The following is a 27837-nucleotide window of genomic DNA, read 5'->3' as shown; positions in this document are numbered from 1 at the left end:
TAAGCATAATATAAGATTGTACATTTCTATACTTTCCCGTGTATATATTGTATTATATTGTTTTCTATTGACGTGTTTTTGTTTTTACTGTGGTCGTGGAGAGTGTAATCATTGTAATTGTAGAGTACATGCATCTTTTGCCTGCAGGGAGTCAGAGTAATCAGCCCTCAATGTCATTTCCTGTCGAACAGTCTCGAGCTGCTGCTGCTTGAGTTCTGAGCGACAGTGCGTGAGCTTCAAACACTGGCGAGCCACCAAACAGTTTTCGTCATTACTGGAAATTAGGAGGATTTGAGAGGGGAAAAAAAACTTTTCATTTCCGTTCACATCTTTTTATTTCTTGGCATTCTTTTGTATTGTGAGAAAAACAGGCTCCTTTTTCTACTTGAAGATGTTTTCTGTCAAGTTTTTTGGCTCTGAGAGAGTTTGAAGGCGAAGATAAATCTTTTCATGTATTCAACGCTGGAGTCAGCTGACGAGATAAACTAACAAATGAGGAACTACGAGTGTCAGCATTGATATAAATAATAAAACAACTCAAATACTTGAAGAGAGAGATACATGAAGAGAAAGAAAAGACTTTTCCCCGCTAATCGGGAAACTTGAAAGATTGTTTTGTGCGCTAGAGCACTAGAGATGCATCACTGAAACAACACTGGTACCGAGTGCAGGTAAGACGTCTGGATCATTTTATTTTACATTTCAGATTTGTCTATAAAGTGAACTGTGGACACGCTCAACAGGTTTGAGTGAGTTTTAGCAGGAGCGTGCAGAGACTCGCCAGAGACAAACCACAGCACAAAACCAACAGAGTCATGGTGTTCTGTATGCAAAATTATGATATTCTTCTTCTTAGTGCAGCTTTTAGTAGTTATGAAGTAACTTTAGCGTGTCTTGAAATGCATTTTAAGAAGCTAAATAAGTATTAATTTAGCACATGACATTTTAATTAAAGAAACTCTTGAAATTGCATGTTCACCACAGGAATGGACTGAGCATCAAAATTATGTTTATTTCTTTAGTTAGTTACTTGACTTGAACGTGTGCACAAGTCTATTGTATCTAACACACCATGTTGATTTGGCCGTGTTCGGCTTCATTGTGCCATTTTAGTTGCTTCTTCTTTTGCCAAGCATTATTTCCTAAGCCGCTGGTTGTTTTTTAAGTGCTTTGGCACACTGACATGAGCCAAACACAATAGGAGAGAAAAGCGATAGTGGGAATAAGGACAGCTGTGTGTTTGCAAGCTTTAGCCTTGTTTTGTTTTTTCTGTGTGTTTCTTTTGCAGGGTAATTTCTAGTCACTTGGCACCTGGCTCCAGAACAGATGTCCAAGGAGGACCACAGCCACAGTGTCAGCTTGCCCGAACCTCCAGATGGAGCCCAACCGGACAGCCGGCCCATGGAAACTCTCACCGCGCCATGTCCAGGTACAACAAACACAGCTAGCAGATCTCTGGATGTAACTTTAATATGTTTTTAATCAGTGGATCAGAAACACTGGATCACGAGCAAAGGCTAGTCAGCTCCATGTGTAGGCATCATAGGCACACTTCAGACATAAAGGCTATCTGAAAGGTAGGCAACTTAATTATAAAGGCTGCTAAGATACTTTTTTAATCCAAATTACAAGGCAGCATCTCATGTATCCTACGTGGAGAATACAATCCCAGAGTGCATTGCTTTGAGCTCAGTGAAAAAATGGAGCAGCGACAGAAATGTTGGTTATAAATATAATTCATTCAGTACAATGATTAAAAACTCTATTTAAACATAGATATAATAAATGCAATATATCTGTATAAATAATGTGAGGCATAGCGTGTAACTTCCAGGCATTCAAAATTAGGAGGCAGATGTCTGCTTCTCATCTGATCCTTTACTGTGGTTGGGTCCATGCAGTGCGATGGCGACGCTGTAATGAGATGCAAATATACTAAGATGATTATGATTTTCTAATACACCTTTTTAACTTTTTTGTAGAATAGACTCATACAATAATAGCTGTTCCAAAACCTAGTGAGCAACCTCTGTAGGAAGCAACTTGATGCTGCGTTCAAACCATTTTTAAACTCTTAAACTCTTAAACTCTTAAAGGGATAGTTCACCCAAACATTTAAATTGTCATCATTTACTCACCCACAAGTTGTTCTAACCTGTATGAATAAACAGAAGATATTTTGAAAAATATTGTGAAATATTCAATGATAATAATAATAATAATAATAAATAATAATATTAATTATATAATAATATATAAATATAATTTTGAATATAATTTATTCCTCGACTGCAAAACTGAAATTTCATGAGCTATTACTCCAGTCTTCAGTGTCATACAATTCTTCAAAAAATAATTCTAATACATGTATTATAAATCATTTCTTATTATTATCTGTATTGAATGCTGCTTAACATGTTTTTTTGTTTTTTTTTAACTGTGAGAAACGTTTTTAGGATTCTTTGATTAATAAAAGGAATTCAAAAGAACATCAATTATTTTAAATAGTAACTTTACAGTCACATTTTAGTATAGGGACCAATTCTCACTATTAACTAGTTGCTTATTAGCATGCCTATTATTAACATATTGGCTGTTTATTAGAACTGTACTTATAAAGCACATATTCTGCATGACCATATTCATTCTATATACCTAATCCTACCCAAAGCCTAAACTTAACAACTACCTCACAAGCTATTAAGAAGCAGCAAATTAGGAGTTTATCAAGGCATTTATTATCACTTTTGGTTAATTTAATGCATTCTTGCTGATGAAAAGCATTCATTACTTTCTTCGTTTTGGTTTAGTAGTGTATGATATGTGTGTGTATATTTGAAATATAATTCACTGATTACTTATCTTAATAATCTTTTCACTTGCATTGGCTATTTGAAATTCCCTTCTATTTCGGGTGCAGCCTACTGTATGTAGGCAGCAAGGCTGCTCACTAGATTTAGAACAGAGCTAATAGGAGTAGACACTATTGTTTTTGTGCTCGGCTAGTGGAAGTCTGCAAACAGGGTTCACAGTGCTAGTGAGGCGTTTAGTGGTTTGAAGAATATGTGCTTTGCTTAGCTTTGGAATCATGCTTTGCAGTGAATGGGGTTCAGTGAGCTTTGGTTTGTCAGTAGGGCACTTAGGGTCTCTGAATTCCAGAATAGGAATGAGGCACTTGGAAATGCTCTTCAGATCCACCATACTGTCCTAGTAGCAAGGGGTCAAAGTTCTAGATTAGTCATGGTGTTCTATACAAAGGGTGCTGCAGAATATGCATGTCCGTCTTCGGTCTGGGAGCCTGCGAGCATGTGTATTCATACACGCGCGTGTGCGAACAACAAGTGGCTTTGAGCGCACCACCTCTGCAAACTGCCACAGTCCTCTCCACAGGAATCAGATCCGCAGGCGGAGGCCTCGTAATTACTGTGGAAGAGGGCAAGTCCTGGCCCAATCCTCCATTTGCATAACAGTGCTTCAAAAACCAGTGAGCGTGTTGATTCCTGTGTGATTGCCAGAGCCAATGCACCATGGTAAGCCAGCCACAATCAAAATTAGGCCACCAGGCATATATACGATCTGCCCAATAACAGCTAATTAGATTTAGCTCCAAATTGTTCCTAGATATTTGAGGTTTGTGCCTCAGCATGAAGCACATTCATTTGGGCTGTGAGGAATTCTCATCTCGGGGCGTTTAAACATTAGCTTAAGGTGTTTGTTTTGATCGTTTTGCTTTTTCAATTTTTACAGTAAAGTCCAACAGGATCTGGACTCAGTCTAAACTTTATGAAAATACAAGCTTGCATGAGGCCACCTGATTACGGATATGGCTTCCGTCTGAGGCTGAACACTGCCTTCATTGACTTGCCTTCTTTAGCTTTAGTGCCATAGTTCAGTGTACAGGCCTGACTCACTGTGGGAGATGAAACATCCGCACTAACTCCCTGCTCTCCAGAGTGCATGACTAAAGCTGTTTTCGCTAGAGACACTGAAGGATTTGCTATTTCAAAAATCTTGCTTTTTTCATTCGGTTCAGCAAGAATTACGGCTAAAGGCCTTTTTGTGTAATTTAAAACTTGACCAACTGCCAGCATCTCTGACTCCGCTTGAACCGAGTTATGATTTGACGGCGATGACAGAGTTCTGTTTGTTTTTAAACTTTATGAATGTGTCCACAGACCCTGTAACAGTTTTTACATGATGTGCAAATATAAGAGAACTTCATAGATATACAGTACTGTAGACGTGGGAGACTGCAAGAGGACAACAAATTCCTTTGATATCTGTGATATCTGATAACTGATATCTGATAGCTGACAAAATGATGCTATGAAAACAAGTTGATATCTGATTACTTGTTTTCATAGCATCATTTTGCATTATCTTTCACAAAGCTGTGGTCACTGTATATGTTAGTGTTACTGTGTATGATGGGGGTGGAATGTTTGTTTTTCCATAACGAAATGTTAAAGAAACCGCAATTTAGTGGTAGACGACAAAAGAATGGTGCAGTTCATTTGATCTCAGAAGTACTATTTCTAAATTAAATTAATAAACATTCTGTACATATTGAAGGACAGTTTTATAAGCATTTCTTAAGTAGGCTCTCTTTCATTTCTTAAGAAAATTCTCTTTTGACATGATCACATATACTTGTCACTTGTGAGGGAGCCACAGTATATGTGTGTGTGAATCAAGAGAAATACTTTATTAAAATACCATTTTGAGAATGAAAACATAAAATATAAGTACTATTTAACTAAAGCCTACTGACAAGTTTCATTTAGATTCCTTAACTGTAAAATGTATTATTAAATCTTTTTGCGTTGTTGTTTTTTGAATGCTTACAATTTTAGGTCCTGTCTGTGGTTGTCAAAAATAATTTGCGTCACAACATTCTTCTCTAAAAAATATTTTTGGTGCTTCTTATTTGTTACAATTGGAAGTTTATTACCTCACCTGGGGGTATTTTTGGTACATCTTCATAAAGAAGAAAAGCACAGTCCAGTAAAACACTCTAGTGTAAATTAAGTTAGCAAGTGACAGTAGTGACAGATGGGCCACTGATGTATATTCTGACACACTTGAGCACTCTTGTTCAAATGGCTTGATATTCACGCTACATAATTATTTGTCTCCTTTGTATGGGAAAGATTGGGGAGATCTCATCATGTTGGATTGTTGTGAAGTCTGTCTTTGATGCCTAGCCTGATGGTTTTAAGTTGCTGTCGAGATTCTCATGTGGGGGGGATTCCTGCAGCTTTAAATTCAGCCATAAATCTTACTGTTAAAATGGCATATTAGCAAGCATTTTTGAGAACATTTTGATTTTTTTGACCAAGAGGGGTCAAAGGAAAGAGCAAGTGAGAAAGAGAGAGCGAGCACAAATCAATGCTGACCTATGAGGCAGCTGTTGGCCACTCACCACTGTGTGTTTGAAACTTCCTGTTGCTGCTTTGGAGCTAGCAGAGGTGCGTGACTGTGCAAAAGTGAATGTTTTTATGTGAAAGAGAACCAGGAGACGTGGCATGTCATGCATGGAGATGCCAAGCCTTCAAATGGAGATACAGACCCCCTACTTTTTTCGCACTGTTCTATCTCCTCACAGAAACTTTCAAGCACAAGATAGTGCCTTTAAATCCTCCCTAAAGCCTGTTAAATACCAGACATTTTCTTTTTTAATGAGCTTACAGTGTTTTTCCCCCTCCTCTATTGTACTGGCTAAATAATCTGTGAATTTGGATAAATTCCAAAACAGTTCTTTGAAGCTTTGCCCCCCTAGTGTGTGTTTTTACTCTTGGCCAGTTTACAAGCCCAGATTAGACTCTATTGTTTCATAGCCAAGCTTATGAAGATGTTACCATAGTTATCAGCATGTCTCTTCAGAGGATCAACCACAGACGTTTGCTTAATTATTATTTTTTTTCTCCCCTAATTACATCCCTGAGGGGTCATCGTTAAAAAAGAAAAATAATGTGTCAAAGTCATGATGGGCTCACAAATGTGTAACAGGGGAGGATGAATGTGGGCTTTAAATGAGGCGCTCTGCTTTAATCCATCTAAGATGCTCCACTAAGTGGCACCACCTGTTTCCTGTTGCACTTAATGCTATTGCAGTGCGTTGAGTAAGATACAGATAAATGTGAATAAATATGCAACAGTCAGTGAGTTTATGTTTCTGGGAGCCGCGACTGCGGTTAATTGACTCAAGGGCCTGGCAAAAATCAACCACATGGCTGAAATATAACTTGCATGGTACACAGTTCCAGATTGTTGAACAGCAAAATAAAATAATGCAGAGAGAGAGAGAGAGATTTTCTCACACCTGGTTCTGATCTAGTCATTCCAGGGCTCTAGGCTAACACATGAGACAGTTGGCACTGTTGAAAAGTCTTACAAATGGTAGCACCATCACCTGATTATTATAAGCAGCACAAAAAAGAGACAAAACCCAGTAATAGTAGTTATATTATTAATAATTTTTGTATTTTTTCATTATGAATTTTCTAACAACTAATATCATATATAATACAAGTATGGTAAAATTAAAATTACTACTGCAATATTTTGAATTTGCATCCGTGCAACGGTGCAAAATTTAGTCACTTCCAAGAAAAATGGTTGCTAAAACATTACAGTTTAGTTTAGAGCCCTGCATTTACTCATACTTCATACTGACTTCATACAGATTTTAACTACAAATTAACTTATTAACTTCAGAATCAGAATGAGCTTTATTGGCCAAGTATGTTTACACATACAAGGAATTTGTTGTAGTGACAGAAGCTCCACAGTGCAACAGAAAGACAGCAACAGGACAGGACACAGGTAATAAAAGAATAACAACAAATAACCAAATAGGCAATGTACAAAGCAGCAAAAACACAATATATAATATAGACAACTAAAATTTGAATTTACAAATTTACAAATATGAAACCTCATGAAAGCACAGCTTCCACTTTACATAATCTGTAGCAGCTCCCATCTTGTACTGTTACATTTCACATTTTGCACATTAAATGATTTTAGAGAGACAGATCTCAATTATGCAGACATGATACAACGCATTTGGAATCTGCCCTTGATGACCTGTTTTTACCCTCTATATTTGCATTTTAACATAAAATTAGGTGTTTATCACCATCCTTTCTCAAAGTGATCTTTCAAGTACACCAATTGTGAATTTGAGGAACGTAGCCTGCAGAATAGTTTGATTCTGCAGCCTTTTAATAACCAATGTATCCCCTCTGTTCTCTGTGCCCCATGGCCAGCACAGTGTTCCAGATGCCTGCAGAGCTACAGCGGACCTTGTCTGCCAAACCTGAAGCCGATGATAATATTAGCCCACAGCTGCATAAAATCGACCTAATTTTTATGCCTTTCATTTCATCTGTACTTTTTCTTTTACCTCTCCCCCTTGTTTTTCCCTTCCCTGCACTGTGCTAGCACGATATCACCCTCAGTGGATTTTAAAGAGTGATGGTTTTAATTAGTCAGGGAAATGACAAGTAATTAACTCCCAACACAAGTGGCCGGTGCACTGCTCCTTTAGGCCCACCTCTGAGATCGCCTGATATTTAACAGGTTTTTTTTTTTTGTCATGTTGAATGGTGAAGATGCAAGTTTTACACTTCAACCCTGCAAATTATCTCTAGATTTAAAGGGATAATATTTCCGCTGCTGCGCTAGAGAAATAGTGTAATCTCTTGTATTCCATTAAAAGCTGAATTTACAGTCACCGCTGTTAGGAGAGGTCTCATCGAGTCAAAGGAGAAGTTCTGGATATCAGAGTTGGAGAAAGTTCTAATTCAAGCATGTCTCTCGCCTAGTCTTCAGTTCAGCTATTCCACTGAGACGCATGGGGGTGTGAAATATCTCTAAGTCTCTTGTCAGTCTCTCTCTGTTTCTCTTTTGTCTGTTTCTTCTGAAAGAGCATTAGTAAGGGTTGGTGAGGACAGAGCAACTCTGCCACAAAATAAAGAATGGCTGGGGCTTGAGGGTTGAGAGTATTTCAAAGTGTCGCTGTAAAGCCACATGGCTGCACAGTCTCTAATACCAGGCCTCATACCTGACTGCTCGAAGATTATAGAAAGTCTCAGTGTGCTCTGCTAGACCTCAGGAGTAAATATGGCAAAACCACAGAAAGGAGAGAAAGAGATTGAGAAAAAGAGAGACACAGAGGCACATGGAAAGCTCCAGGCAGGGAGACTGACTCAGAATCAGATGTGCATGAGTGTCTTGGCCTGGTAACCGACGGATGTTATACACACCCGCAGAACATTTGTCATTCTGCACACTCTTTAAAGGTGAAGTGTGTCATTTTTTGGATGATGTACTTTTGTCCTAGTTTGATATACAGAGGAGATTATTTATAGGCCGATATCCCTGAAAAGTGTAATTTCAGTGGTTGTTTGAGCATCCAAGCTCATTTGCTCAACCAGTTTGGGTGTGAGTATATATTTGAAATGGATATTATTTTTGCGGTTCTGTTAAGTGATGCTAGTGGTTACACACTGCACCTTTTCAAGATTCAAGATGTTTATTTGTCACATACACAATTATACAGAGTATAACCAGCAGTGAAATGTAGGTAAAAAAAGTAAATTAATAGTACAGTTCACGCAGAAACGGAAAAAAATTGTATACTCAAACTAATTTTAATTACGTTCTTCCATCTGTGAACACAGTAGGTATTTTATAGAATAAATAAATCTCCACTGATTTCTTTCATGTAGAAAACAGAAGTTGAAACAATATTCAAATCGCCCGCTTTTTTTCCACATGAAAAAAAAAAAAAGAGATTGAAGATTAATGTCATTATCATTTTTGGGTGAACTTTCTCTTTAAGAAAGAACGTGTGCCAGTGTACTACAAAATATCGCTGTAAACATTCACTGGGATTGTACCAATAGGATGCTGATGTACATTTTTCCAAGTAGTCTTTACCACAAGACATCTCATTCCTGCTGTCGTGGGAAAAGCACTATAAAATTGAGGTGCCCCCCCCCCCCCCCACACACACACAACACCGAACATTACATGTAGCACAATGCCTTTCATGCCATAAAGTCTTTATGACCATTACTCATATACTATATTTTTATTCCTATGTTCTTATGTTGTTTACTGGGAAGTGTATGAGCCCTGTTTACAAGTCAAGTAAAGTTTCCACACATTTTCTGCCTTTAGGGTCCACACACGTTGCATGTAGAAGTAATGGCCTATATACACACCATAGTCCATCACATTTTGCAAATTCTTATTTTTTTATGTACTTGGCCAGCTCTAAAACAACTAGCGTGTCTAAAGCACTAGGTCGTTAACCCAGACGTCTGATTTCAAAAGGCTTTTGCAAACGTGGCGTAATTGCTGAGATCATTAAGTGCAGGTTCTTGAAATTCCTCGCCACATAATACGGGAGGCTGAGCTGAAACTATGATGTAAATCTCCCCTGCCTGCTGTACGGTTTGATTATGATGAGGAATTAAAGCTCTGCCTTTGATAACTGCTGGGTTCTAGTTGCTAATGCTCAGTGATCCACAGCAATGGGAGAACAGAAGGAGCTGACGCACGCTTCAGTGCCACAGCGGTATAAAAGCAGACTTCTGTTCAGCAGCGTTACTGAGGCAGGCTTCAGTGGTCTGTGTTTTAAAGCTAAAATGGTTCATAAACGTGATCCCTGTCTGTCCACAGCCCCAGCGCAGCTCTCACACTCACCCACATCAGCTTATAAACTCTCTGAACCCTGCAGGTTTCACTCTCTCACTTTTCTCTTTCTTTGTCTCTTATTGCTTTCCTCTAATAATTGAATGTGTATTATAACACAGCTTTCTTGAATACTTTGATTCTGATTGGTCAATCACAGAATTCCATTGTCAAATATTTTGTGTACTTACTGCTAAATTATAGACTTAGACTTTCTTATTACCCTGTATGTAATATATTTAATATACTAATATATGTATTTATTTTTTTTTAAATTCACAAAATAAACTTTGTAAGCACACATTCTCTGTCGTGGTTAGAGGTTGATTTTTGTGACTTTTGCTGCTGTTATTGTGACTTTTTCTGCCCTGTCAGCAGCTGCTGCAGATGTGGACTTACCAATTCCAGCTCCTTCATTACTACACAGGCACATACAGGATATACGACCCAGGGGTCTGCACAGAACTACGAGATGCTTTGAGACCTCAGCAGGCAAAGTGTCAAGGGATATTTGTGCTGCTGGCATGAAGTGTTGCAAACAAGCTGTACTTTTATTTGTCATTGAGGTTGGAGAGGAGAGAATGTTGATATTTCTGTGAGCTATGAGCTCAGGCCCTGACAATTTGTCTGTTGTTGGAGTTTTGTTTGAGGAAATGGGGGATGGAAGGCCCTTGTGAGTCGTCTTGGTTTGCCTGCTCAGAGGTGAAAGAGTTTAGTAGACAAAATAAATAAGAGTGTATGGTTACAGTTCTGTCAGCAGCTCGATTTGTCTGATACTGATAGGTCAAGATCCCTGTCACTCAAACTCAGCTCTCTCTCTCTCTCTCTCTCTCTCAATTCAATTCAATTCAATTCAATTCAATTAAGCTTTATTAGCATGACTGTGTAACACAATGTTTACCATTAACATATATATATATATATATATATATATATCAACAACAACATTAACAACATAAATAATAATAAATAAAATCCATCTAAATTAATGAAAAGATAAAGTCAATGGTTAATACATATTTTGCACCTAGTGCAGCTGTGTTATCATCTTCTCCAAGCAAGCAGGGCATTTTCTCAGTATCACTAAGTTCAGTAAATGATGGGATCAGGGCTTCAAATCTGGGGAGAAATGTTTCCCTCACATTGTGATATTTAAGACAAATCAGCAGAAAGTGTTTCTCTAAAGGAAATAAACAGAGAGCAGTGGACTGATGTTCCACAGGAGATGCTGTGTGTTTATCAGACAGCGTGTAAAGCCCAGCTGGCTTCCATTTGGGTTGGTATGGGCTAGAGGCCAGAATGGAGCAGAGCTCAGTTGCACTCAGCTCAACTGAACACAGCGCTTCTCCTCACTAAGACCCAGTCCTGACCCTCTTTGATGTCATATGCTGCTCTAGCCTCCTCAGACAGCCCTGTATAATTACCAGGCCACATAATAAGACCACTTGGATCCAGTTCTAACTTATAAAACGTGCACACACAAACACATGCTGCTGACCGCATGAATGTGCTTTCAAAGATACGTGAGCTCAGCGTGCATGCAAAGTGATGATCTAGCAAAATTGCTGGTGCAAATATAAACACGTTTCTAAACTGAGCATCCACATTGTACTGTTGTTGCATCAAGACACTTTAGAAATGGATATGAAAGCAAAGCTCTCTTTAATCTCTGTGTAACTTTTCTTTCTCTCTCCTCTGTGTTTGTGTTTTTTGGCCTCAGAAGGGAATAAAACCGGTGAGCAGACAGCACAGAATTCAAACACCCCACCCATGGAAAAGACAGGAGACATGGAGAATGGCAACAACAACAACAGCTTGTCCCAACCGGACCTCACTAGCACTCCTGGCAAAAGCATAACATGTAAGCATGAAACAATTGGACTACGTTACCAAGCAGACCTTTACAGTTTGTTTGTACTTGGTCTGTCCGTTCCATTTTTAAGAAGCAGATGAAATGATGAGGAAATTAGGACTGATGACACTGGCCAGAGAGACAGAGATGTTAAGGTCGCTGTTATAAAACAATATGGGTCTTGATTAGGATTTGATCCTAAATTCTATGTATTTCATCCTATGTCAAGAGAGAGGAAAAAATGGGTATTTATAAAGACAAAACACTGATTTGAAAATGTTCTTATGCATACCAACTAAAGAGCATGCATACAAACTTTTTGGGTTCCAACATTGTTTATTAAAATGTATTAAAATGTAACAAATAGACACAATAAATATCACAATATGCATTAACATTATTACATGCACAAATGAACAACTGCTTTTTAATAATAAAAGCAATTACCTTTTTATCTCACAATTCAGACTTTTTCTGAGAATTCTGACCAAAATAAAAAAAAAGAAAGAAAAGCCCAAATTGTGAGATATAAACGTAATAAGGAATAAATTGTCTGAATTGTGAGAAAAATGTTTAATATTTTTTTTGTTCCAAAAAAAACCCCCTCTGAAACATAAATTCAGAATTCTGAGGATTTTTTCAATTGTGAAATTTAAAAAAACAAAAGGTTTAAATTAAAAGTTTATACAAGCTTATATCTCCTAATTCTGACTATTTTCCTCAGAATTGCAAGCTTATTTTTCAAGTCACAAATTAATTTAGCTTAAATTTAAGATGAACTGCCATTTATGAAGTAGGGTGCATTTAGAAAAATCTTTTGTGTTTGTTTTGAGTTCATAAATTTGTGTTTGTCAGTGAAATATTGTTGTACTGCTTTATTTATAGGACATTAGAGAGAAATGAAATGATGTGGGGAATGGGATGAGGGTTTGAAGTCTCCCATTTATGAGACCCTCATCTCAATAGCTCAGAGCAAGTGCGCTAACTATAGGGCCACATCTCTGACTGATCTTGAGCAACGAATGCAGATGAAGCAGTGACGTGTACCGGTGCTAAGGAGTCTGTGGTGTGTCTGTGAATGTGTAGATAGGCTGGGTGTGTACTAGTAAGTAGGCTGTGACTAAGTCCTCTGACTAAGGGGTAGGTTTTTGATATGTCCTGTTACTGAGTCACACATCACCAGTTCCCTCGGGGACAGCTTACCCACCCATAACCTGAAATAACTACATACACATAATGAGCACATTGACTAATAACACACTCAGCTGTGTTTGTTTTTATCTACAGCTCTGTGAATTAAACACATTTATAAAACGGTAGAGCAGAAATATTGATTCACTTTGACAGGACAATGACAGAGGCTCTCAAGTCAGCTGAAGTTGGTTAAGAGGTGCATGAAATGGGCATACTTGCTTTATTTAACAACTGAGATTTGATATTTTTGGAAGTAACTGCTATTGTTGTGATGTTACCTTGGTTACAGTGCCAGGTGAGTTATAGCACTGTGCTTTTAGCAGTCAACGCCAGCTTTCTTACTGCTCTCCAAAGCATATTTTGGTGATAGTTTTTCACAGTCTTTCAGCTTACTTTTCACATGAAACATGGGCTTTTGGATTTGTATGATGTCAATTTATCTGAAATATAATAGGGCTGAGTGGCATATACTGGCTTATCCAACAGTTCTTTCTGGTCCTCAAACCTGACTGACTGATAATAGTGTGATATTCTAGTGATAACTGAGCTCTAAATGTTTTACCGTCTGTGTCATTCCACTTGTGGTATTTCTCACAGCGAATGTCATAGAGGACGCCCAAATCCACTTTTAATTAATTTAAAAAAAAATTTTGCGTCACATTTTGTGTTAATAAAGATAACGTCTATTTCAAAATTTAGACGTTTGGTAATCGGCATGCTGTGATTACCTACGGCCGAATCACAGCCGTGCCAATATACAGCCATATCGCACTGCTAATCATGTGATATTGCTCATATATTTTGCTGTAGCTTGGTAGATGTAGGCTATGTTCGAATGTGACAGTGTCCAACATGGATGGTGCTAATGTACAGAGCAGAACATGCCTCAAAACAAGTAAATATGAAAATGTTTGTAAGGGATGTTGAATTTCATATTATTGCTTATGTGTGTTGAGAGTGTACAGTGTGAGGTATATTCTTTAAATTTATTCTTTAAAACCATTTCATTTTAGTAAGGAGTTTCAATAAAGTTAGAAATAATTTTTCTTATGCTCAACAAGGCTGCATTTATTTGATCAAATATTCAAAATATTCAAAAACAATTTTGGACTTTATAAATATTTTTACTGTCACTTTTAATCAATTTAATGCATCCTTCCTGAATAAAAATATTAATTTCTTTGAAAAAAATCTTATTGAACTTAAACAGTACAGTATAAAACAGCTAATATCTCACATTTGCATTTAAACTCAAGAGGCGTGATCTGTAAATTTTGGCTATTTCCACAGATGGCTAAATGCAGGCTTCTTTAAAAGAAATCATCAAAGCCCAGTCTTACGGCCCCGATATACCTCAAACAAAGTTAATTTTCGTTCTTCGTTTGGGGGCAAAAAAAGTTTGAAAAGACTGAGCGACGGTAATGTAAACGTGTTGCGATGCTCACGCGTATGCCCTAAATACAACAACGATGCAATGAAGGTGGATCTAGGTCTTTTATTAAACCTCTATAAATTATTACACGTTTTTATGTTTTATGTGGTTTCATGGTTTGATAAAAACAGAGGTTTATTATTGTATGTTCTTTTGGCATTTCATTTATTGTATACCTTTTAAAGGGGTCATATGATGCTTTTTTAAAGATCATTATTTTGTGTATTTGGTGTAACAGAATATGGTGACATGCTTTAATGTTCAAAAAACATTATTTTTCAAATATTGTTCATTATTGTTGTTCCTGCCTCTCTCAAACGAGTCATTTTCTACAAAGTCCCTCCTTCAGACAAGTGCAGTCTGCTCTGACTGGCCAGCTGGCACAGTGCATTGTGACTGGCCGAACACCGCAAGCACTCGTCGGAAATGTAACGCTCATTTCCATAATCGCGAGCTTCATCTTTCAAAATAAATGTAAAACCAGTTAATAATATCCTTATTTTTACCATCAGTTCAAGCCCGAAAGGGGAACAGAGTTGCGTGACAGACACAGTGATGAAGCTCGTAACGCTATGTGTTTGCGCACAAGCCACGATTAAGAAAGCTGATTCCACTGTGATGTGACCCTCTCTCTCTCTCTCTCTCGCTTTCTCTCACACACACACGCGCGCACATACACACACACGACGCGCAAAACTCCACATTTGAACAGTCAATAGCAAATACAGTCGCTGATTCAGAAGCGCCAGATTGTCATAGCAAAGTCAGAATTACCTCCTTTCCTAGGTTCATGAAACGGTCGTCCATAAAATGCATTGCTGTTCTGTTGTCTCATTAAGTAATCTTAATGATTCCTAAATGCATCTACTTTCGGAAGGCCCAATAAAGTGGTTTTGCTTTCGCCTAGAAACACACAGTGTCTCCCTGTCATGGCTGCATCAACACAACTGCGGTTACTGAAACCACGCCTTGTTTCTTTGCGTGAACTTTTGGGCGGCATTACGCAAATATTTCCACATCGTGACATAGACATGTGGGGGTGTGTTTGAATGAGCCATTTTAGGGGAGCGTGGCAGAGTCTTAACTTTGATAAAGAATATCTCTTTAGTTTTGAGACTTTAGTCTTTGCAACTTCAGGGATCTTATCTATGCACAATCAGCTTGTAACACTCCAAAGAGAAAGGAAAACTTGAAATCGCATCATATGACCCCTTTAAATTCACTTATTACTTGCTACATTATATCTTTACTCTTTCGTTTCATTCCTTTAATGGCTTTGGAAAATTTGCATCTGATGTTTCTCTACGTCGCTTGTATAACTTGGGTCGTCGACACCAAGTTTCGTTGCAATTGCTTTCTAGGAATTAAATGCTTTCTCTGAATCTTTAAAGTCTCTCCTTCTGAGCATATGACCTGCTGCTATTTAAATACCCTGTACAACTTTTTGCACATTCTTTTTGCACATTCCTCTTATTACTATTTAAGTCACAACATACTGACCTGCACATTTATATTTATATTTATATTTTTTTATCTTTTTATTTTATTCTCTTATTGTTTCTACTTTTCTTTTTCTTAAAGTATACTTTATAATTGCACTGTCCTTGGAGCGGACCTGACCTACATTTCACTGCTGGTTATACCCTGTATAATTGTGTATGTGACAAATAAAAATCTTGAATCTTGAGCGGTCGTACAGGGGCGGTCATATTTGTGGCAGCTCAGCTATTCAACAGAATGTATTTATGATGCTAGTGACTTGGAGATGTTGTTCTCCTGCCTGACCTCTGTTGAATGAGAAACCAACCGGATAAAAAAAAATCACACATCAAAGAAGGTGGAGCTCCAGAACACACCCACCAATTGCGTAATCGCCACGGACCAATGGTAGCTCAAAGGTGTTTAGGAACCAAAACAAACTCCCCCAGAAAGTTTGCTTTGGTGTGCTGTTTCGAACTACCGAAACAAACTGAAAATGAACTATGTTTCAGCCTGATTTTGTTCGAAATGACGTCATATCATCGATTTCATTTGAAGTATATCGGGGGCCTTTAGCCCCATTGCACTGGTACTTTTACAGTTATTGCTGGGGAAAAAAGCTGACTGTGACTTCCTGTAAGTGTTATTCCATGATGAATAAATAGATCCATGCAGGACCCCAACGAGACAGCCGTCACAGCCGTGAGTGTGGTTGCACACTGTCACAGGTTATGTGAAACTTACTGAGAATAAGTATGGCAAGGACAGGCCCTCACTGTGTGTGTGTGGTAGGTGAGGTCTTGCTCTGGTTGTCCAGTCTGAGCCTGTGCGCTGACACATTCCAGACACCTACTGCTGCTTATTTACAGGAATAATTGTGCTGGGGCGGCTACAGCTGAGCTCTGCGGCCATTTCCTCTCTCACCTTCACCTCCTCCTGGAGACCATTACAGTATATCTGAGCATATGACCAGCTAAACTTTATCTTGCAGGAAACCAAAGCACTGACTAAAAACAAAATTGGTTGCGGTGTTTGCAAGTACCTTGACTGGAATTCTTGTGGAGACTTTGAGAGCGGAAATGCTTCCCAGTCTAGCAACAGTTAATTTAGAAAAATTGTGTTCACAAATGTTAAATGGTCTTGAAGGCATGTGTTTAATAGGCATGTGGAAGGAGATCACGCTAACCTGATGGACGTTAACTACTCATATGGCAATGATACTGAAAGCGCAGCTCATGTTTACCCACTTCCACAAATCTGTCACACTTTAGTGTGTCATAATATGTTGATTTGGTGTGACGGTATGACATTACTTGTCTAAATGTTCCCAGTAATGAGCTGGCCTGGGTGCAGTGGAGACTCTCTACAGGCTGATTTGTGTAAACGCTTGGCCACAGCATCGGGGCGTTTAAGACCCTGCAAAGACCCAGCGTTCCGCGTCAGTAAGAAGAAAACATAAAAAGGAGATTATCCATCCTGCATTTCTTGGCTTCTCCCTTGCACATTTTTTAAAATGCCCATAAAAATGGCAGCAATATGATTGTATAACAGAACGGACAAAATGTACAACTCCTCAACCTCAATTTTTTTTTCCTGTAAACGTGTCTCCCTTGACTCGTGTGGTTTTATTTGCAGATGGACCCGTGAGATGTGCCTGTTTGGGACTCGTAAAATGTTGAACACTATTGCATCATCTGCTTTATAAAGAGTATGCAATCCTTTATGGATCCATATGTGCTTTGAGGCAGGCGGTTGCTTATTTATCTTTTGTTTTATTTGATTTTTGCATATATATATAGAGAAGATTTGCTTCTCAATAGGGATGTTGCAAGTTTTATTTTGTGCAGAAATCAGCAACTTTTGTTGAAAACAGAAGTGTGAAGTTTCAGCCTGGTCCAAATGCTCCAGTTCAGAGCAATGATGTCATGGATGTTGCATACGTGTCTAGACTGAATGCCTTTGACAGGCTGTGAGAGTGCAGAAAAGGCTGTTAAATTCAATTTTTTTACTTTGGATCTGAGTGTAGTGTGAGTGAGAAGTGAAAAAGACAATGAGAACATGAGTTCAGGTCCTCTTGCAGAGTCTGTGTTGATGTCATGTAAGTGAAGATTGCTTTTACAAAACCATTTGCTGGTTGCCTTTTTAAAAAAAACATGCTCACTCATACTACTACAAATGTTTTCTGAGCTTAATATCCAACCTTTGCATTCAAGATCTGGTTAATATATTGACAGTTTTGGAAAAAAGATTGAGTATGAGACTAATTGGTCTTAAGAAAGTTCTTCAGTAATGTTTGCATAAGGCAAGAGACAGGTCTGTCCACTGGCCTGAAATTCTCTCATTGTCCTGGGCCACTGGGTCATCCTTATTCATGAGCCATGGGATGAATTTAAAGACATGACTTTTCTCTAAAAGCCAATTAGCCTAATCTACCTATGACATCTGTTTTTAAACTCACCCTGTGTGATGCAATTACATAATGACTGTAATCAGTACTGGCTGTCTAGACGGCTGTGTTTGTTTGTGCATCAGTACACTCACTCTTACACACTTATCAGCAGGAGCATTTCAAGATATTTATTTTATCAATGTGTTTCCTCTGAATCAATCACATGACCGTACCGTTCTTCTGATTTTCAGAATGCCAGCTAGGAAAATGAGGTCCATATACTGTATAAAAAGGGAAAACGGCTTTTGAGATGGCTTGATAAAAATTGAATTTGGTCAGAGAATAGTCTCATTGCATATCCCACATCTTTCTGTCCCAGTCTGGCCCTTTCAGTGAATTATTCAGCTTCAGCAGGGCTTAAAGCTCAGTTCCTGTGTCTCACTCATCAGATCATTTATTATCACTTTTCAGAGGGGCCGGCATCAGGGGAAATAAACGACTTAAAGGAAGAGGGGAAAATTCTGGCTTAAATTACAGCTTTAAAATTCCCTGATTAGAGTCTTCATCGCTGGAGATTGTCATTGAAATGAGCTCAGGCAGAACGGGATTAAAGACTACTTGGTCTCTCTTGTGAACCTACTGTATTCTGTATTTTTTGTTTGAGGCCACCCTGTAAAATCTGGCTCTGCTCCTCAAAGAGCCGTATCATTTATCTCTTGCCACATTTAGATGTTTTCTTTTTCTTTTCAGTTTTACCGACAACAGACATCCTTGTTTAAAAAGTAGGGGATTTCCTTCTCACTGGAGTGAAGATATGGTGCTTTTATTTGCACCATCTGTCCTACACATTGGTTCTTTTTATTTATTTATTTTTGCTCTTGAAGCTGTCATGTGTTTGTGTTTTCATTTTGTATTAATGAAAAAATGCTGACTCACTGACTTCTGTGGCCCTGCGGGTTTTAAACAGAAGGTAGTGTTACTCACGGCTGTTTGGAGCAGTGGGGGACTTAAATGAGGTGTTACGGGAAGCCTGGGGCCCTGGGCAGGGAATTTAAGATGAGATAATGCAGCTGACGTCTGGATGTCTCAAGGGCCCAGAGAGGCGCATGTTCAGATGATATAGTGGGTCCTGAGTGGTTCTGCACACCTAGAGAAACTTGACATCTCAGGGGCTGAATTGTGCATTTTGGACAGAATGGGCGATGCTGAGAGCTGTTGATCCAAGTGCTTTATGTATGATTTTGGAAAATACATCATTTTATTTTTAAAAAATTAAATATAGTTTTTAACTTTTTTACAAGTAACCTGAAGATGATTCACCCCTTGTCTGAATGTCCCCACCCACAGATGATTTCAGACTCCAGTGTAGTGCACCAATGAACTATTATTTTAACAGCAGAAGACTATTTAAGGACAAGAGACCTTCAGTAAAGCCTCTTCTAAAGCTAATTGTTTCCTCTGTGATTTACTTCCTGTCATTTGTCATCAGCTTCACATTCTCATTCTGTCCACCTCTCCCCCTTTTTTCCTGGTGTTCTGTGGTTTTTGGGTACATGGTAAATAATGAAAGCTGATTCAATTGATAGTAGGCGGACAGCCAGTCTCTTCCAGTATAGTATATGTATATGAATTTTGTTCAGGATATGAGAGCACAAGTCATGTCGTAGTTTTGCTCTCTGATTTTCAGCAGAGAAAATTCTGGCTTCTGTAGAAATTTCTGTCTTTCTGGCAGATGCCCAGGAGACCGACTGACGCTGCCTGTTTACTGCCCTAAACACAAATGCGCACAAAGTAACATCCCCGAGTCAAATACCTCATCCAAAAACTGCAGCACAGGATAACACAAATATGCCCCAGTGTTATTGTGGATTCAATTCCTGACCACCAACTTTCCAAAAAAGAAAATGCCCAGTGGTCTGTAAATATGTTTACACCCTTTAACCGCGTGTGCACTTTTATTTAGGTCAAAAAAGTTTGAAATGCTGTGGGTGTAACTCAAGCAGTGTACAATCCATTGCTGTTCTGAGAGCCACTAATGCATCTATTTAACCTTGAAATAGGCACTTTGAAAGCAAGTTTGGATGAGTCAGAGTGAAAACAATGTGTTTTTGTGAAACTGTTTCTTAAGAGTTTTTATCTTTCTTGAAAATGTTTCATTTTTCTTTGGCTGGATTTGAAAAGCCATTGTGTCATTGTCTTAACAAGTTTCATTTTCATCTTCTCACTGAGCCACTCTGTGTAAAAAGACACCTAGTCTTACCCTTACAAAAGAGTGGAACTTTCATAGCCTTCATCGAGTGCTTGGCATTCACACTTAAATGCATTTATGTATTGTTATAGGAGCACTTGAGTTTTAATGTCTATTGTTTTACTTTGCAAATACTCCTACAGCAATATCCAGATATTTATTGAACATTACTAAGTGGAACTACAAAGCATGTGTAGCATAGTTCAAAACACATTTGTACTTTATTTTTATCTTGTATCATTTTATTTAGATTTTTGTGTACCTTCATCTCTGTGATTTGCAAGCACTGCTTCTTGAAGAGAGAGATGCACATCTGGGATTCTATGTTTAAAGACATCAGTGGTTAACTAATAAACACTAAACATCTATTTATCAACATAATGTTTTGAATTAATGTTACTGAAATAATCTTATTATTATGCTCACTTAAGGCTGCATTTATTTGATCACAAATACAGTAAAAACGGTAATACTGTGAAATAGTATTGCAGTTTAAAATAACAGTTTTCTATCTTAACCTAAAATGTTCAGTAATTTATTCCTGTGATGGCAAAGCTGAATTTTCAGCAGCCATTACTCCAGTCTTCTTCTTCTTCTTCTAATAATAATAATAACAAAACACATTATTATTTGAGAATATTTAGTTTTTAAAGTATTGTATTTTCAGGATTTCTTGATAAATAGAAAGTTCAAAAGAACATCTATTCGAAATATTTTTGTAACATTTTTAATGTCTTTACACTCACTTTTGATCAGTTGAGTGCATTCTTGCTGAAAACAAGCAGTCATTTTTATTAAAACATCTTAGTTTCCCCAATACGTTTGAATGGTAATTTTAGATGCCGGACCACAGTTGTGCTGTGAACCTCTCCAGCAGCTGGTGGTGATGTAGATTAAGTATTTCAGATTTACTGTCTTTGTCTCCGTGTATGAAAGAATCACACATCGCAGCTTCAAATGTCAGACGTAAATTCATGGTGATCTGTAACTGTTTCTGAAGGGCTGATCCTCCAACTAGAACTGGCAAGCTCAAGATCATACACATTAAAGCCTGGCAAACAACGGGGGTGGAAGTTCATTATAAACACCCCGCCATTCCTACACCGAAAATATGGACTCAAGGGAGATGTTTACCTGCTTGAAAGAAGGAACTGCTTTCTCTTCTAAAGTAATGCTGGCTTTCAGTCTTTTCATAGACTCTGACATTTAATGCACTTCATATGAAGTTATCTTTTTTCTTTTTCTTCTTTATTACAAACCGAACATCTGGAGTAATGTTTGAAACGGAAAAATATCCAATCAGAGTGAATTTGCTTGTGGTCTGACCTCGGCCAGGCTCCAACCAGCACACTGTGGTCATGTGTCTGCTCAGCCATTATCTAATGTAGCTGATTGCCAGTTCGGTCTTCTAGAGACCTTCGAGCGTCAGACTCTTTGAATAGAACGATGTGTGTTTGTGTATGTTTTTCCTGGACTCTATCAAATCCACATGCCTCCGCATGGGCACCAGACATCTTGCTATAAACTCTGGCTCTCTCAATATTCCCCTCAGTTGTTTCTCATATGACCTGAAACATGCGTTAAGGTCAAGAAAATGTTTAGTGCAGCAATAAGATGGGATTAAATAATATCATCATTCACAAAAAAAAATAACAAAACATTTCACATAAAAGGTCCATTTAGCCTTACTCTGATTTGGGGGTTTATTTCCTTTGGCTCTGAAGGTCTGCATTTCGCATAGTTTTTCTTTCTTCCAGAATAATTAGTCTTTTGCGGTGCTCAAGAGTAAAATATACGAAGTGCTGTAGACTGCTTGCCAAAGTCAACTCCACGAACAGTTTGTGGAGGAACACTAGAACATTTGTAGGCTGTAAACTCGCAGGGAGATGGTGTCTGAACTTCAGAACGCCAAACATTTGGCCTCATCCTCACACCCAATGCAAAAAAGACTGACGTTTGAATCATAACGTTAGTCGTAACTTAGCTGATATACCTCTCCTTTTGTTTTCATTGCCCTGATCAGGCTGCACTGTGGCGTATCGTTGTACGCACTCTTTTGTTTTCGATGGCAGCCGCTTTTCAAATAGTTGTCCACCATATGGTGCCCAGATTCGAGAGCTTAATTGAGTATTTGTTTAATCAGTGCCTGTGCCCGAAACGAAGCATTTATTTTTAATTAGAGCCGAAAAATGTTTCTGACTTTTATGAGACATTCAAATTAGAGAGAGTGGCTGAAGTCAGAAAGTTTGCAGATATCGTATTTTTCAGAAAATAAGTTGCACCTAATTAAGTCTTGCAAGTCACATTGTATTATTATATTAAGAAATAATGTAAAATGCCAATAATAATAAAATAATAAATAAAATATTTACAAACATTATAAACCATTTAGTTCCCCTCACTCCACAACAAATCATTTGAATTTAATGGTCTTTAGAACAAAACAGGCATGTTAATTATAAGAATTATAGTGGCATTCAGTATGAACAGCATTTATCATAAATGCCAAGAGTAAACAAATTTATTTCAAACTAAACTACCGGCATGTGGGAAATATGCCATACAAATAAACTTGGGTTCACGCACCACTTCCATTCATCTCTCATTAATTCAATTATATAGGACACTTTGGAATATGTTACAGCATGTTTCAGAGGAAGAAAAAAATCTTGACATCCTACGTTTAAGACTCTTTACTGTAGAGCTTGATTATTGCATTTATTTGAAAGCCATCCTCCTATAAAATCACCAGTATTTGGACCCCTAGACATCTGCAGTTTGTGTACTCTTCCTGCAACTCTGAAGCAATAATATGCAAATCCATTCTGGTCTCTTGATCTCGGTTTATTAATTCCTGTTTCTTTATTTGTTTGCTTGTCTGTTTGTTTTGGACTGTTTCTCTTTGGTCCTTTGAAGCTGGTTGGGGGGAAAGCCATCGTACTGAAACGATACACAACCAAAAATGAAAGGAAACATTATGAGCAAACAAACAATAGAAGAGAAAGATGAACATGATAGAGTAACTAAGACAGTGAATCTGAAATCATGAGCCGTATCATTGTGTCTAGTCATAGTAAACAGTCTAGACCCCACGCTTACTGCTGACCGGCAAGCACCAAGCGGATATTGTTAACACTTGTGCTTTCCCCGCCAGGACCCCTGTCCATACTGAATGCTGAAGGCTCTTTCCCAGAAACAAACTCTACTTTGGCATAAATCTCAGTCAGTCTTGTCCTTGTTTCCTCCTGTGGTTGACCCGTTGAAAACACTAGGACTGGGAGATAAACTGAATGTGCTGGTTTTGTTGTTGATTTATAAAATTAAGCAACATGTGCTTTTTATATACTCATTAAGTTTCCTAAAACCTCATTAGACTAGTTTTGTGATCTGACAGATGTTTTAATAGTCTCTGATTTAAAGTAATAAAAAGTTCAAACTTTTCAATTAATTCAAAATGTATCTTCAACAATCTATAACGCAAAGAATGTATGTATGTGTGTATAATATTTTTAATAATAATAATAAATTAGTAAAAAATGTAATCAGTTAAATGTTTTATAAATACTGTAAAGGTAATGTTAAAATATAAACCGTTAAAAGTGTAAATTCAGAAATATTGAGATACACACACACACACACACACACACACACTACTGTTCAAAAGTTTGGAATCAGTAAAATTTTTAAAATAAATTAATTAATAGTTTTTCTTCAGTAACGTATTAGAATGGCCAAAAGAAACACAATCAATAAATAAATGTAATTAATTAATTAAATAATAATAATAATAATAAATATTAGGCAAAAAACTAAAATATTAGGCATAACAGCTCTTTTGAACTCTGATAACAATACATGTTTTTGACCACTAAATCAGCATATTAGAATGAATTCTGAAGGATCATTTGACACTGAATAGTAATGGCTTCTGAAAATTGCTTTGCATCACAGGAATAATTACTGTTGTTACTTTACTTTTGCTGTCACGTTACTTTCAAAAACATTTAAAAAACAATCTGCTGGCCCCCAAATTTTTGAATGATAGTGTAATTTAAATCTTGTCAATATATATATATATATACTGTGTATTCTTGACTTTCTATAAGATTTACGATGAAGACCTAATTACAAAAAATTGTAACACACTACCCCTCCCTTTCTGTACAGTGGGATCTTTAAGTAAAGCTCTTGGGTATTACACAAGAATCTGCACGAGGCCCTTTTTTGGAAGTTGATTGGTCCATGTGAGGAAATGACTAATTCCATTAGAAGAAACAAGATGCTAACTAAGTTTTCTGGCCACAAATATGCACCTGCTATTTTTCTTTTACACATCCTCAGCTCACCTTTTTATTTGTTTTCTCTCTCTCTCTCTCAGATCAACCTCAGGCACGGTCTTCGCCCATACACCCCATGCTACATAACTCAGCCGAATCAGCGGCGCTGCTGAGGAGAGACAGCAAGCCACACAGCAACGGGGTCAGAAACGGAACCTTTTCACGCGCCGCCTCATCATCCTCCTCATCTTCATCCACAGCCCATAAAAACCCCAAGAAACTGCAGTCGAACCCATCCATCAACAGTCAGAGGAGCAAAGGAAGCTCAAAATCCAACAGCTCCCAGATCCCCATAGAGGCCCAGGATGGTGAGTCAGCCCTCACTGCACATTAGCCCTGATTGTTTGTACACACTTTCTTTCATTTTCAGGAAGTTTGATGGACGCAGATCCCTATCCAGTGAGATTTTAGTTGTGACTAACTATCTGTGCTGCGTCCAGATTGCTGTGTCCACTGCATCCTGGCCTGTCTGTTCTGCGAGTTCCTCACATTGTGTAACATCGTGCTGGACTGCGCCACATGCGGCTCCTGTGCATCAGACGACTCGTGCTTCTGCTGCTGCTGCGCTTCAGAGGAATGTGGCGACTGTGACCTGCCCTGTGACATGGACTGTGGCATCATCGACGCGTGCTGCGAGTCTGCAGACTGTCTGGAAATCTGCATGGAGTGCTGCGGCCTGTGCTTCTCCTCCTGAGACTCCCGTAGGGGGCGCTGCCTCTTTCACTGATTTGGGACCTGAGAAGAAACAAGCAAAGAATGACATCTGATGATCTGGAGTTGTGAGTTAGCTTTCTTTTGAACTGTCTTGCTAGGAGAAGGGTAAGTCATCATACACTAGTGGTGTTATTCTGCAGTCGTCTTTATACATATGAACTCTTTCTGGGCTGGTTTCTGCTTAAAAGGTTTTGTTGAGTCTGCATTGGCATGATGCTGAATACAAATACTTCCAAAAGACTTAAGAGGCCACTGGGAAAAGCCAAAAAAACGTTCCGAAATGTCAGTGTTTGTTAGTTATTTCAAATCGTCTTAGTGCCAAACTTTTGATAAATGCACAATCCACGGCCATCCAGTGGTTTAAGAATTTCGCAATGATGCACACCATCATAAAAGAGCTTGAATTGCAACTCAGATCTGTTGTCTCCTAAAAAGGAATACATATCCAAAGATCACATACACAATCAAAACTTCCCCTATTTTGCAATGTTAATCCTAAATATCACCTCTCCGGATGCACACTTACTGTAGTACACTGGTGTAGTCCTTTGAGGATTACAAAAGCCATAAACTGTGAGTGTGAAACGATGATACATAGATGTATGCGAGTAGGAGAAAGATGCGTGAATTTAATATATGGTGCCATACTACAGTTGTATCATAGATTGTATATAAACGTGAAAAGAATCCTGTCGCTCTCTACATTTGTTCATGTGATGTTCTTATTCTCACTCTTTCACTTATCAGTCAATCAATCTTCTTACATACTGGAATATTATACTGTAAGCGGTTGTGAATTGCTCTGTATTTTTTCCAATGTGAAATATCTGTTTTGTAATTCCAATATTTTCCATTTAAATCAGTTGTGTGTGAATCTAAATGTTAAATGTATGTATATTCCTATTGTTTTAGTGTTAGCAGTATTATTTTATCTTTTATAAAAAGAGACAAAAACTGGATTCCTTACTGTCTACATCTAGAGCAGCACATGACTTCAACACCCCGTAATCCAAACCATAAACAGTACATAATCATATCACAGAATGATGGTGAAAAGCAGTGCATTGATTTGAATTGTTTACATTTTAAGGACACATCTCTATTCTTGCTTGGAGGTAGACAGGATACATGTTTAACTGGACCAGACTGTACAGTATTGGAATAAAAGAACAGGATCAAAGAAATTATTACTGTTATATTTGGTGTTTTTTTATAGCAAAGAATCCCATTGCCTGCTATCAGAGTTCAAACCCCAAAATGTATCCAAGGCAATGGTTTGTATTATTTAAATTTAGTTAAATCTTATTCTGTTATTGATTTAAAATGTTAAAAAACCTAAAAATAAAGATGTACAACACTAAGCTGTCACCATATTTTTGAGTTTAATTACAACACAAGCACCAGAATTACATCAAATTTGTCTTCAACAAAAAAATAAATAAATAGGGAGCTTTGGAGTCAAAAAGGTTGAGAACTAGTGATCTAAGGTCCTTTCATGCTGGGAAATACATTTGTTCTCTAAACAGCATCTGCTTTATTTGCTCATAACTGAATCACATCATCCACACTGGCATCTTGTTAACATTTGTTACGCATAATCCTCATATTTTTGTCTTATTTTGCAATTAGCTGTGTGAAGTTGTGTGTTAAAGACTGCTGCTTGGACAGGCATCGCCTCCAACCTCATTTCTGTTGCCCAAGAAAGTTCTGTGAGGCTTGGGCAACAGAAAACAGTGCGGTTTAATAGGCTCTTAAAGGGCTGCCAAAGTTGTTGAAGAGGAATGTCTGTTCGAGGCAACAGTGCAGTGTGTGATAAGACCTTCTCTGTTACATCTCTTGTTCACTCTCTCTCCCACTGTTTTTGTCTCTCTTTTAAGTCTATGGTCTATAAATATGGTCATAGCCGGTTGTGGGTGGTAGATTCTATCCCTGGTTGAGTCTTAACCACACACATCTATAGATAGGGATTTGAAAGTATTAACCTGGTGGTCAGAACAGTTCTGGTCTCTAAATGTTTGCATGAACAGAGGGTCCATTCAGGCGAGGGGAGAAGTTAAACACATTCTCCAACATCTGCATCTGTTTTTAAGACTCCGGTGTCATACACAATGCATCTGTGCAGTTTCTCATTTTCTCACGAGCGTATTCATACTCGGACACAAATCCCATCCAGATATTCTCACAGTTCAGCAATAGAGGACAAGTGGCTTTTGAATATTAACTGTGAAATTACAAAGAGCGCATTATAATGGAGGTGAAGAGGTCACCAGCTGTGATGAAAACCATAGATTAATAACCCTGACATGAAAACGCCACTGGCCTCAAGCTCTGATAGAATTCTACATTTATTTCCTTCCAGAAGTCACAAAGACGCCAAACAGAAGACAAAGTGTCTGTTTTATTAATGCAGGGGTCAACAGAGGACAACGGCAGCCATATTTTGATTGTTTTTCCAAGTAGTCCAGTTCATGCTGCTACTGCTCTAGG

General features: G+C 38.0%; 1 protein-coding gene across 1 annotated transcript; it reads left to right on the top strand.

Annotated features, from left to right (window-relative positions):
* Positions 1-189: 189 nt before the first annotated feature.
* Positions 190-27837, top strand: LOC306856566 (myoD family inhibitor-like). Its single transcript, XM_079395924.1, has 5 exons — positions 190-671; positions 1289-1429; positions 11426-11566; positions 24678-24944; positions 25077-27837. The coding sequence occupies exons 2-5, from the start codon at positions 1327-1329 to the stop codon at positions 25328-25330; spliced, it is 765 nt and encodes a 254-aa protein (XP_079252050.1). The 5' UTR covers positions 190-671; positions 1289-1326; the 3' UTR covers positions 25331-27837.

Source organism: Barbus barbus (assembly GCF_936440315.1).
Source record: "Barbus barbus genome assembly, chromosome: 37".
NCBI classification, from domain to species: Eukaryota; Metazoa; Chordata; class Actinopteri; order Cypriniformes; family Cyprinidae; genus Barbus; species Barbus barbus.
The sequence above is the reverse complement of the archived record's forward strand: the minus strand, read 5'-3'. Positions and strand labels throughout refer to the sequence as shown.

Bases quoted from the DNA above. Each gene is read 5' to 3' on its own strand.
- LOC306856566 (XM_079395924.1), top strand. From the start codon at position 1,327: ATGTCCAAGGAGGACCACAGCCACAGTGTCAGCTTGCCCGAACCTCCA. The intron at 11,567-24,677 runs GTAAGCATGAAA...TCTCTCTCTCAG, and splicing joins TCCTGGCAAAAGCATAACAT to ATCAACCTCAGGCACGGTCT. The intron at 24,945-25,076 runs GTGAGTCAGCCC...TGCTGCGTCCAG, and splicing joins CCCCATAGAGGCCCAGGATG to ATTGCTGTGTCCACTGCATC.